Source organism: Dama dama, chromosome 14 (genome assembly GCF_033118175.1).
Source record: "Dama dama isolate Ldn47 chromosome 14, ASM3311817v1, whole genome shotgun sequence".
Taxonomy (NCBI): Eukaryota; Metazoa; Chordata; class Mammalia; order Artiodactyla; family Cervidae; genus Dama; species Dama dama.
In genome coordinates this window covers 44208190-44221426 of record NC_083694.1, presented here as the reverse complement: position 1 = coordinate 44221426, position 13237 = coordinate 44208190, and the positions used below count along the sequence as shown (strand labels likewise).

At 50.0% G+C, this 13237-nt stretch overlaps 2 protein-coding genes across 2 annotated transcripts in view; both read right to left on the bottom strand.

Annotated features, from left to right (window-relative positions):
- Positions 1-522, bottom strand: part of CHD5 (chromodomain helicase DNA binding protein 5) — a 68231-nt gene extending 67709 nt beyond the window's left edge. Inside the window, exon 1 of the mRNA XM_061160527.1 lies at positions 414-522. Within this exon, the coding sequence (XP_061016510.1) occupies positions 414-492 (79 nt within the window). The 5' untranslated portion in view covers positions 493-522. The remainder of the gene's footprint in view (positions 1-413) is intronic.
- A 4983-nt stretch (positions 523-5505) lies between these two features.
- On the bottom strand, positions 5506-12888 carry RPL22 (ribosomal protein L22). The gene is made up of 4 exons (XM_061160526.1): positions 12759-12888; positions 10824-10928; positions 8561-8685; positions 5506-5703 (listed from the first exon to the last, which is right to left on the bottom strand). Exons 1-4 carry the CDS (start codon positions 12768-12770, stop codon positions 5559-5561), a joined length of 387 nt encoding a protein of 128 aa, XP_061016509.1. The 5' UTR covers positions 12771-12888; the 3' UTR covers positions 5506-5558.
- Between the last annotated feature and the right edge of the window lie 349 nt (positions 12889-13237).

Here is a 13237-nt window from a genome sequence, read left to right as displayed (position 1 = left end):
CCGGTCCCCGCGAGGGCAAGGGTGCGCGGTGCGGGGCGAGAGCGTGGGGTGCGCGGCTCCAGCAACCCAGCGCAATTCCCGCCCCCTTCAAGGGCACGCCGGCTGACCCCCGCGGCGCCGCGCCCCCTCCCCGCTTCGGGCGCCCGGCGCAGGCCCCCGGCGGTCCTCCGCCCGCACCGTGGCCAGGGTGGCCCCGATAGCACCCGCCCTTGGCGGCCCGCGCGCCGCGCCCCGGCGCTCGCCCAGCCCCGCGCCCTTGGCCGCGCGGCGCCAGCAGGGCGGGAGCGCAGCCCGCAGCCCGGCGCCCCCTCCCGCGCGCCGCCAGCGCCGCCCGCGAGGTCCGGCCCCCGGGCCCAGCCGGTCCCCGCGCCCCCCGCCGCCCCGGCCCCGAGCGCAGCCGGCGCCCCGCTCACCTGACATCTCGTCCTCGTTCTCCATCTCGTCCGTGAACAGCCGCGGCAGCTCCTCCTCGGTGCCCAGCGGGCCCCGCATGCCCGGCACGGGGGGGAGGGGAGGTGGGCGCCCCCCCTCCCGCCGGGCGCGGTGCCAGCCTTAACCCGTGCGCTGCCGGACGGGCGCGCGAGGCGGGCGAGGCGGCCTCGGCGAGAAGATGGCGGCCGCCTGCCCCCCCACCCCCCCAAACCTCCACCCCCCCGTCTCGACCCCCTTCTTCTCGGCCGCCTTCGCCCAGCTCCCCGCAAAGCCCAGGCTGCTCCGCCCACCGCGCCCCGAAGCCCGAGTCCCGCAGCCGGCCGAGGTGGTGGCGGCAGAGCCGGCGGCACGGCGGCACGGCGGGGGGGCGGCACACATGCCCGGATTGTGACGTCCAGTCTGGTTGCTGTGGCAACCCCATCCCATCGTTCGGGCAGCGCGACTAGTTAACAGCAGAGAACAAGTTGGGGGGACTAGTCCGGACCCTCCGGGTGCGGGGTGGGGGACCCGGCACTCCGGCAGGGGGAGCCGTCGAGGCGCCCGCGCGCCCGGGGACCCGACGGCCAAGCGGGCAGCTGGGACACGGGCGGGCCGGGCCCAGTGGAGGCAGGGAAGGGCCGGCCCGCGCGTACCCGCGGCAGGGCCCGCTGCCCCCGCCGTCCCCGCCGCCCCCGCCCGGGAAGGGTCCCCAAGGGCGCAGGGGCCGGGTCCCCGGAGCAGCGGGCAGCGAGCTTCCTCACTACTCACACGCGCCCCGCCCCTGGTCGCCTCGCACCGAGCCAAACACGCTTCTATAACCCCCTTTCCAAAGAACATTCGAAGAAAAAAGCGTTCCGCACTTGGGGAAGGGCCGATCTGGAGTCAGCGGGTCTGATTCCTCCAGAAAAATCTGCAGGCTGGCTCCTCCCTCACTCCATCGCACCTGGCTCCCACCGCCCACGTACCCCTCCCAAAACGCCCCTCCTGGCCGGTCGGCTTTAAATACATCCAGCCCCCCGGGGGTGAGGGGGAACCGCGTTCTCTGTGCCCAAAACTCCCGCTCTGAAGCGACACCTGTCGCGGAGTGGGAAGGAACCGCGCCCCCAGTCCTCGGGTGTTAAAGGTGAAGATGGAGGCCAGAGCCCTCGGGAGCAAGACTGGAATTTTAAATAAGCGCTGCCAGTCTCGGCTGCAGCGAGTCTTAAAGCTACTCTAAGAACGCGAAAGTTTCAGCGAAGGACAGGCTGGCCGGCTTTCTAATCCTGGAAGAGCCCGGAACCCTCACCTCACTGCCTGGGGCCAGACATCTCTGGAGGAACCCGCGGGAGACCCCGTGGCGCCAGCGACCCGCAGCTAACCACCTGACTCGGGAAGCTCAAAGCAGCTGTGAGACGGTCTCCTCTCTGGCATCCACCTCTCTGGTCTTGGCTGAACACCTGCTTCCTCCAGGTGGACAGACATCAGTACCCATGCCACACTGGCATCAGCAGGCAGGCTCACCCTTCCTGGGGCCTTTGAGGAGCCAGGAGAGTTGTGGATGCTTAGCGAAGGCTCCCAGCACAAGACCTCTTAAGGAGGTGGCATGAAGAGGACAGGTGATGCAGGGAAGGCTGGAAAGATGTGTCCCACATTCCTCCTCTCCCTTCCTGTCTAATGAATTGCCAGTAAGCCTCAAACCAAAGATCCTCTTCATTCATTCCTGGGCAAGGACAGGTCTGTCCAGCCTCCTGGACAAAGTGCAGGGAGCTGGGAATACCATCTCTTGAATTGCTTTTAAACCACATTAGGAGAGACGTTGAATCCACCCTGGGCAGGCACCCTGCCAGTGTCAAGGGACAGGCAGGGAGGAGGCGGGCTAAGAAAGCAAGGGCCCCTCCAGGTCTCCTGAAGCTGTATTTTACCTCCTGGGCACCTAGCTGAGGGAGCCTCAATCACGGATGCCTCAGCAGGCCTGCATTTTCCCCAGCAAGGCTGCCTTTCTCTTCCCAGACCTCCTGTCTTCCTGAAAGTTAACCATCCAGGAGAAAACTCTAAAAACTGCCCACCCTTTTGTCACCAGCCTTGCCCCCGGCCCCTCCCAGATGGAGGAATCAGGTCAGGGCACTTCCACAGGTCCCCTGTCCCACTCTAGAGAAGCTGGGACCCACAGTATTTCCCGTCACCAGAAAGCCCCTCACCACACAGGAACCATTAACTGTGGCTCCTGTTCCCAAGGTGAGGTTGAGAAAGTCAGGTATCTTTCAACCAAGAAGAGTTCCAGCTGCTTAATTTCACAAATCAGTCGTGATGTTAGTCATCATCCTCCACCATAACTAGAGCAGTCCTTTCTGAGAAAAACCCGCACAGCAAAGAAGATCCAGCAAAACCAAAATATATATATATTGACTCTGTCCAAGGTTACCAAGCAAAGGCCATGGTACTGCCAAATCTGTGGTTGTCTGGTCAGGGACCCACCTCCTAGGGGTGTGCCCCCTCACAGGAAAGGGTCAGCACAGGACCCTACATACAGCCTTGAGAAGTTTGGGAGCAAGTCAGAAGACGGGCCAGGCAGCAAAAGGGAGACAAAAGCAGACTGCCAAAGCCAGTTTCCAGGCTCACCTGAGCCTATCAGTGGCTGGAGGACCATTATCAACTTACGGAGATGCTGCCCACCTTCCAAGAAACCAAGTGAGCCCTAAAAATGCTGAGGTCTACATGCCCCATTAATTTTGATCAATTGTCTTAGTATATGACATGATCAAACCGTCCCTCTTTCTCCATGTCTGTGACACGTTTCTGAACACCTCAGTGCTAGGCACCACTGATTGGCCGGAACTCATCTATTTCAACACAAGTCTCCTCCTGAAATGCTGCAAGGATGACATGACAGAAAAGCACAGCTCCACCACTGAAGGAGTCATGGGGTGTGTGGGGTGGTCACAGGGGCCTTTGAAAGGAAAACAAAGTCAAACCTTTAGTTAAAGAGCTGGTATTGATCAAGCCAAGGGTGAGGTGGAGTTGGAGTCAGCTGAGAACAAGACTGTACCAACTTCCTACTTCACTACCTGCATGAACTGAAATCTCAGCTTCAAACTCTCCATGACCTAATCTTTTCCTGTGCCTTGATCAGGCAGGTGAGTCACGAGGCAAGACAAATCAAAAGGAAATTGGTCTAAAATGTAGCCCAGGCCCAGCTGGTATAATGGGTGCCAAGTAATTCAAGTTCACATCACATCCATCAGAAAGTCATGTGTTTGCCAAGTTATTTCTCTGGCTCTGGGTCTGAAGAAATTCTACATGGAGAGTTTGGTTATAGTACTCTCCAGAATCTGAGGCACAGCAACATAACTAAGGTGAAGAAATTTTTGAGGGAATAAAATACACATTCTTATCAAACTTAATGAAGTTCAAGGTCATTGCTGTTACAGCAGAACAACCAATTTTTTTGTTGTTAAACAGATTAACATGAAGTCCTTTTAAAAAAAAAATCCTTGCACAATAATAGTAGCCAGGTGTAGCCACTTTCCTGTGATCAGAAGTCAAAACACAAGAGTTAAAAAAGGCACAGAAAAACCAAGAAGTTTCCATTTTATTACAAATTTTAAATCCTGGGAATAGTTTAAAAGAAAAAACTTATATACTAATTTCAGCCCAGGGATAATTTTTTACAATCAAACTAAGGTTTCTATAATGGAACATCAGTGCAACAAACAAGTACAACTTGCAAACCCAAATCACAACCTTGCTAACAAAATTAATAATCATAGTAAGGGACAGTACCAAAGAGCTTCAGTTAAATTTGAAAGAAACCCTGCCTTCTCTAGAACAGAAACATGCAAATAATTCTGCTTCAAGAAATTTGCATAGAGAATGGTAGTTTACCACAAATGAACTTGCAAACCCTCAATGTTAAATTCAACTCAAAAAGCACCAAATGTTAACATTTCTAACTATGCAACTATCAAGAATGTAAGAATTGCAGGTGTGGAAATGAACCGTAGGCAAGCTCTGGAAAACCATGAATTTGTTACATCATCTTAAGACAATGCACTTTCCTGCAGGATGGTTTAGACTTGAGGGCACCTTAAGGTATTAGATCCTCTTCTCCCTCTTGATTCTATCAGCAAATCACATCTTTACAATCTTAATGAGCTCGGATCTTTAGTCTCTACACACAGGGCAACAGAACCCATTGTGGGAATAGTATGGAGGGAACACTGCCTTCAGTTTGGTCTGTAGAATGACATTAAGTCCAGCTGTGGCCTAAACGGAGTGACTATTCCCTGGGCATCTGGACACTTCTCTTCAGCCTGAGTTGTCTCCCAGCCCCTTTCCTTCACACCCAACCCCAATTAGACTCCAGAGCTCTGGGCATCGAAGAATTTCGATCCCAACCCATGTCTCGATCCCAACCCATGTCTCGATCCCACAGATCCTCACCCCCTTCTGCAAACTCCACTACTCCTCATCTCCAGCTCCCCCTGCTGGGGTCAGAATGACAGTTTGCTGCAAAGACTTGCAGAAACAATTATTTTACAAATTCCTATAGTGTAGACCTTTCCTTAATCCAACACCTGGGACTTTTACTAGAGCCACTCCCTAGACCCTTTCCTGAGGGGGAGCAGAATACAAGGCAACACTGAAGGACCACAGTTTATTTCTATGGGAAGAAAAAGGATTAGCATACATAGTAACCATGTGTATCAAGAGTAATTTGTGATCACAAAATGAAGACAGAATCACAAAACTGCCCCAGAACCCTGCATTTTTTCAACACTGCCACTTTCCCAAAAGCGAACCTCAGAAGCAAGTCTCTCGTTCTGCCTGCAGTGAATCAGGAGTTGCCACGTTTGTATTCCTCAGCCTTTGAGAGTTACCAAATGGAACTGACAACTCACCCCCAACCCCCAGGCCCTCCTCCACCTGCTCAGTGTCACACAAGTCAGTTCCCTCGAAGGAGCCTTAGCTCTGTTTTGCTATTTCTACCACAAGAATTGAAATCTTTAAGCAGAAAAAAAGTTCAATAACAAGTGAGAGACAGCCCAAGTGAAGCCCTTTTACTATGATTTCCAATTTTGTTCAGTCCACACTGCAGAGATACAAGGAAAACCACCATTTTGGTTGATAAATTTTATTTAAGAACTTATACAAATATTCCCGTTTGAGTTTTAATCCTCATCTTCCTCCTCTTCTTCATCTTGATTAATCTGGAAGTAACGCAATTCGTAACTTTCTTTGCTGTTAGCGACTACGCGTAACCAATCTCGTAGATTATTCTTCTTCAAATATTTTTTGGTAAGATATTTCAAATACCTGCAGAGAAAGAACACTTGAGAACTCCACTAGACACAAGACATTCTTATATTCTGAAACACTGTAACTTTTACGAAACCTGTGCATTCAAAGTCACTACAATTCAAGGTATTTTCCCATGGTTCAAAAAATGGCAGTTGGGAAATATACCCAGTCACTGTTCTAATGAGAATAAACATCAGCCACATTTCTTCTAACTAACCTGGCCATAAAAATGAGAACAGATTAAGATGTGACCGCTGTCCATGAAACAAGAGCCATCACCTAGAAAATGGTCTGTAGTGACCACTGGGGAAAGAGATCAAGGTGGTCACTTGGAAGTCAAGCACACAATCTTAATACCTTTTATTGAGAAACTGCTGGGTTCCTAACAAGCTCCAAGTACTTCACCTCATTGACTAAAACCTCCTTTTAAGGTTGCTGGCTCCTGGGACCGCAGCTCAGGGCCCTGTCACATTCTCACTCCCACTTTGAGATGTCCATCTCCCACCACCCCCACCCCCCCCCCACCCCGCCCCCCGCCAACTGCCCTAACTCAAGCTGTGCACTTAAGCACCTGGTCTCTTTAGTCCACTCGCCCAGTGGCCACCTAAGCCTATTTGGGCTAAGCCTCACCCCCAAACACTGCTGTCAGGAAACCGTTCACCTAAAGGCAACAGTGGCTCTTTTGCTCAACACAAAGCCCACAATCCTGCTCTCTCATCCATCTGCTTATGAGGCCCTGGGGTTTATCTATTCTGGCATCTTCCCAGAACCATAAAGAGGGAATGGAATGTTCAGCAAACCCACCACTGGGCAAGTTAGTCTTTCTAGACATCAGTATCATCCTCTATAAAACAGGACTCAAGATACTTACCATCTCTTCAGACTGGTACAAGGACTAAATGAGATGTACTGGCAAACTCTGGCACTTTAGATGGGACCAAGTGTTAACAAACCGAGAAACCCGAGACCTCCAGGAAATGAACACTGTTCCACTGTGTTACTTACGCCAACCAAGCAATCTTCACAAAGATGTGAAGATCTCAGTTCAATTCTACCCACTTTTCCCTACATAAAAATAAAACAATTTGGTCGTTTCACCTACAAAGTATTCTCTTTTATTTCCATTTACTATTTCTACTATATTATATCCAGGTAAAGTGGGTTAATTCAAAAGTTAAGGTGGCTGGAGTGTTTTCATAATAGAATACGGGGGCAAGCTAGGTTAAAACACAGAAGTTCTGAAGTAATTAGCCTCCAACTAATGAAAAAAAAAAAAAAAAAAAACACACACACAGAAGTTCAGAGATAAGCGAGAAATGTTCCACTGGTCCCTGGTGGTTCAGTGGTTAAGACTCCAAGCTTCCACTGCAGGGGGCACACGTTTGATCCCTGGTCAAGAACTAGAACCCGCTTGGTGTGGCCAAAAGACTGTTCTAGATTAGGAGCCCCTTAAATGTTTCAAGAAAACATAGTTCTAACACATCAGGTTCTTTTCCTTCCCTACTTGTCAAACAAGAGAAAATCTGTGAAAACTGAAGTGACACGGGTTAAGAGACATTCTCACACTAGGTTAGGAGATTTGGAAACAGACCACAGTGGACGGCAGGCTCTTCCCTGCGAGCTCAGCGGGGGCTGGTGGGGCAGGTGTTAAGTACACCTTGGAGGCCCTTCGGTTATCCTGTCTCTCATGCCATCTAACTGCCTTCTGCACACATAAAATAACTCAGCCAGGCAGAAGGGGAGTAATTCAGGGACTTCTCTGGCAGGCCAGTGGTTAGAACTCCATGCTTCCACTGCTGGGGGCCTGGATTCAATGCCTGATCAGGGGACTAAGATTCCACAAGTCACACAGCCAGAAAAAAAAGGAGTAGTTCTAAAGTCATCTCTCTTTTTTTAAATTTTTTTTTTTTTTTTTAACACCAAAAACATTTTGCATCGGGAGAGTCAATTAACAATGTTGTGATAGTTTCAGGTGAATAGCGAAGAGACCCAGCCATTTGCTGATTTAATTAAAAACATAAGCAAAGGGGAATTCCCTGGCGGTCCAGTGGTTAGGACACAGCACTTTCACTGCCAAGGGTAAGGGTTCAATCTCTGGTCTGGGAACTAAGATCCTGCCAATCACGTGGTATGGACAAAAAAATAAATAAATGGGCCTACAGGAATTAAATGAGGTGGCTTCAGTCTAAACTAAGACTTCTGATCCCTCATCTAACTATGGTAGCATTTACAGGAAAAAAAGCCTAGTGTTGTTGCAGTCCACAGGGTCAAAAAAGAGTGGGATACGACTTAGCAACTGAACAAAAGAAAAAAAAAACAGAAATAAAAATAAAAATGAAAGCTCTTCAAAGTGATCTAGAGGCAAAGGAAGTAATATGCTCACTTTTAAGAATACAGTCTAAGCAAGTCTGAGCATCATTTACTGCTGGAAATCCTTTAGCCCAGAGGTCCCCAAACCCCAAGCTGTGAGACTCGTCTGGTCCAAAGCCTGATAGGAAGTGGGCCACAGAGCAGGATGTGAGCAGTGGGCCAGACAGCCAAGTTCCCCATGGCTTGTATTATTGCCAGAATCATTCCCCACCCCCACCATGGAAAAACTGTCTTCCAGAAAATTGGTCCCTGGTGCCAAAAAGGTTGGGGACCACTGCTTTAGGCTGCGGAAAACAAAACTGCAGAGAACTACCAATAGGTGAATACTTTTAACTACCACAGTAACATTCGTTCATTCACCACCCCTCACACTGGACACTGCTCCAGAAGTTAACAGAGGCAACCACAAAGCAAATGACTCTGCAGGGAGCAACCTTCCTGGCCAGGGTGGGTGGGAACCTTAGCTGAGGAAACAGACAAGTAACGCCTCTCCTTCCCATACCTTTTGGAAAAGGGCACCTCGGAAGTTACAGTAATCTTGCTCTTGCTTCTTTCAATGGTTACAACACCGCCACCCAGGTTGCCAGCTTTTCCATTCACCTTGATCCTCTCCTGAAGAAACTGCTCCTGTAGAAATCGTCAAATGGACCAGTTAGTGAGGAGACTAGTTCACCCATGTCACCAGCAAAACACTTTTTAATTTTAATTTCTCTTCTTCTGGTAAAGAATCCACCTGCAATGCAGACCTGGGTTCAATCCCGGGGTTGGGAAGATCCTCTGGAGAAGGGAAAGGCTACCCACTCCAGTATTCTGACCTAGAGAATTCCATGGACTGTATAGTCCATGGGGTCACAAAGAGTTGGACATGACTGAACCATTTTCACACACTACTTATTTTTAATTTTTTGGCTGCGCCACGTGGCATGTGGGATCTTAGCTCTCTGACCAGGGATCGAACCCGCAACCCCTGCATTAGAAGCATAGAGCCTTAACCACTGGACCATCAGGAAAAGTCCAAAAATATTTTTTTACACTCCTATCTCTAAGCATATAGCTGGTCATATGTTCAGTCTCTGACTCTTGGGTCAAGGGTAAAGAGTAGACAGGAAACCTAGGCCCAAGCTTACATCTGTAGATATAGGCAAAAAAATGGCAAGCAGCCTCTGAACCTAAGACATGTAAAGCACTGTCCTCAGTGTGATCAGAGAAAATAAATCTTCAACCACGCAGAAGAACAAAAACATGCGGCAACCAGAGCTGAGGGGCCACATGCACCAGCACTTAAGAGCAGGAGGGACACTGGCCCAGAAGCCCAGAGACGGGACTCGGAAAACCCCAGAGGAAGCCTGGGCTGGCCATTCACCTCTCGGACCAAAAAGGAGGACTTTTATGGCTTTCTTGATATTGCAAAGACAGGAAGGCCCTTCAGCTCCCATCCCTACAGTCCTCTATTTAAAAACTCCAATCTGGGGACTTTCCTGCTGGTACTAGGACTCTGAGCTTCCATTGTAGGGAACATGGATTCAATCCCTGGTCAGGGAACTAAGATCCCAAATGCTGCACAACACAGCCCCCCCAAAAAAAAAAGACACCAAATACAATACGATAACTGGCGACAGGAAGTGTGATGAGGTCAGAAATCTCGACTTTTGTGTCTTAGACTCATAAACAACTGTTTTCTATCCTAAGGAGGCACCTAAAACAAAGACAGTCACATACACATATTGAGACAGTGGAGGGAATAATGGCATAACAGGGCCATCAGACACAATGTGGAAGAAGCTACAAGTTAGGAGGGACAAGAGGCCACAGAGAAAAGCAAGAAGACAGAAGGAACACGGAGCCACGGAGGGACCTGCAGGCCAGGCCAGGGCCACGCACGGCAGGCATCTACAAGAGGGCCAATCAACTACAGGCTACCCAGACACCACACTTTGTAAGTCGTGGCCATAGGCCAAGCTGCTAATTTTTTAATTTGAAAATTATTCTTGTTGTAATGATATTTATCTTGGCAATAGTTGACCTCTGGAGACTCAAGAGAAAATGTCGACTTAGGGCTCCACACAACAGTATGTCTGAACTCCCCCAAGCTTTGCTTGGCTATGGAGAGGAAAAGCGTAAAATGCCAAAACCAAGTTGCAGATTCCAAAATGTGGCAATTAGGTTCATTTTTCTAGATTTAGGTGAAATAGAGGAGTATTGGGGAATGGGGCCAACATGAGGGCAAAAAAATCAGTACAGAGCAAGGTCTGAAAAAAACCAAGCTACAATTACAAATCAGCAAGCAGGATATTTTCGCATGAATACTGAAGCTCTGACACTTAATACAACAGAAAGCTCAAGGAGATGCTGTCCTCTGTCCAAGGCCCCAGAACCGAGCATCAGGCCCAGGGAACAGGCAGCCCCTGGGCCCAAAACGTCAGCATCAGGGCCAAGCTTACACCTAAACACACCTAAGTGCAGAGGAGATGCTGGATCCAAGGAAGTTCACCAGATAAATTTTAAGTAAGATCTTTTTGGAAACCGAAGAAGAAAAGGTGGCCCTCTGGCAGTGACTTGCTCCAGTGCATCTCCTTTACTCTTCACTGTCACACCCCTGAGAAAGCAAGGCTTAGAACCAGAAGCAGACAGAGATCCAGAGTCGAACCCAACAGCAAGACCTGCAGAGCAGCCTGAGCCTGCAAACAAACAGGCTCCAGTATGTCTTCTCAGCAATATCCCAAAGGGTTTGCTACTGTCCAGAGTGGCATCAGGGGGTAACTTACAAAATTGGCGGCATCCATGATTCCATCTTCTACAGGGTGGGTACAGTCCAGAGTGAATTTTAGGACTTGCTTCTTTTTTTTGCCCCCCTTCGCCACAAGCTTTTTCTAAGAATAGGATAAAAATGACAAGAGAGATAAAGGCATAACCAGTCAAAAACAAAAAAATAAACAGAAGTGGAAAGACCAGAGTTGTAAAAGTACACACAAATGCAAAAACCACGGGATTCTGTTCCCCTGCAAGGGCGCCAAGGATGGAGGATGGATAATACTCAGGATGCTGCTCTGGGGTCATGCCCTCTAGAAAAGGAAACTCATTACAGCACTCTTTTCCCATTTACACTTTCCAGCATCCCTAGTTTCCAGGCGAATAATGGAAGGTCTGTTAGTTTAAGAACTACAATAAAAGAAATGCTTCCTTTTATTCACTCTAAAATTTCCAAAATAAAGAAACACTCACTTGTTTTCTTCCAGGATTAAGGCACAGGCATGAAAATGCCTTGCATACCTAAAACAATTTTAATCTGAATTGAATACGTGTCCTAACTTTTCTGACTCAGGGGCCAATCCAGTTTATTTGTTTTTTACCTTCGTCCTGTCTCATCTACTTTCTCAGGACAGTGACCAGAACCACACATCCTAGCAGCCCATCTAACCCCAAATGGAACAAGGGTCTAGCTAAAGGTTCTAATTACAACAAGACGTTGACAATTTCTGGCCTTCTAACTGATTTAATCTCTGAATGAGCACTTTCAAACCACCAGTTTAGCTACAAGGTTCCAGCTCCTTCATTCTCACAAAGATCCTTATATAAATATTCTCCCTCTACAAATTCCGACTCCAATTTTAAAAAAAAAAGCACTTGGACAACATACTTACCTGTAGTTGCACTTTAAAAAGCCATTCAGAATCTAAAAAGACCTTTCCAAGAACACATTTCGCATCCTTTCCTGTCTCAAAGAACTTCACCTAAAACCTGTATTAACTGGATGAATTTTTCAACACTCAGGCTTCGACAAAAGTCACTCATTCTTTTCCTTCCTAACATGTCTTCCTAGTAACACTCAAAGGGGCTGCTTTAAGCCCCGGAAACACACAATCAGCAAGCAGAGGACCTGCCGGCAGGATACGGGCTTCATTCCCCCCCACACCATGGTCTTAAATCAAAAACATACAAACGCCTAAAAGCATTAAAGGCCCAAGCAGGCAGAAAGCTGGAGATGCGCCCAAACTGTTAATAAAGGTGTCCCAACAAAGAAGGGTAGGGAAACTTTCTCCAAGTACCCTGGAAGGAGACCATCTACAGCCAGTGACATGAGGGCGCCACACGGCCCAGGCTCAGCCTGGCCGACACAGAATCCAACTGGGCCCTCTCCGGACACCGGGAAGGGTCTGCAGAGCTGCGCCCTTTAAGATCTAACTTCCTCCGGAGACGCGAGAGAGTCCTCTAGCCCAGGCCTCCTCGTGAAAACTGGCCAGTGAGGCCTCCTTTCGTGGACCCTGCCACTGATCCCCTGAGTCCCGCAACAGGTTTTCCGGTTGCGCACGGTCCCCGAGAGTGGCAGGTCCCCTCCTTCCCCTCCCGCCGCCCAGGTAACCGGGCCCAGGCCTCGGCTGCCTTACGCCGGCTCCAAGGATCGCTGACCAGCCCAGGCTGCAATCTCAGTCCCCCAGCTCCCTGCTGACCACAGGCAGGAGCCCAAGCCCGAGCGGCGGCTTCCGAAAGCCCCAGATCTCCCCCTCGCGCCTCGGGCCGCGGCCTCCTCCGCCCACAACGTGCGGGGATCGGCGGCCACCCTGGCTCACTCCGGTCGGCCTGCTAGCCAGGCCCCGGTAGGACGATGCTGAGCGCCGTCCGCCAAGAGCCACGTAGGGGCCGGGCCGGTGAGGCCCACGTGCTTCCCCCAGAACCCAGGCCTCACGCGGAGTCATACTAACCACAGGCGCCATGGCGGCAGCGGAGGCAGAAAGGGAGGTGAGCGAAATACGCAGACGCAAAGAAGCCGCAGCGCGCAGAGCACGCAGGGCTCAGGCCGTACTAATCTCTCTGCCACGCCCCTCGGTCGCCACTGTCTTGCCCCGTTCTGTATGCTCGGGGAGCGATTATTTTTACCTGAATGCCAAAACCCATCGTCTTACGCCCCTCCCACCTAGGATTGTAGGGGGAGGGAGGAAGCCGAGTAGCCTGTCCCACTGCAAAGGCTCGGAGGGGGGAGCCTGACTAGACGAGCCCGAAGAGAAATGAAGGGATTCGCTCTACTTTTGACAGTCTTTAAAAAAATGAATAAGGAGATTCAATAAACCGTCAATAACCAGGTAGTGGGATGGGAATCGAACCCACTAATTTGGGGAGGTGAGGCCTAATTTGGGGTCCTAATGTCCGAGAGCACTTGGCTGCTTCCTACCCAAAATCCCAG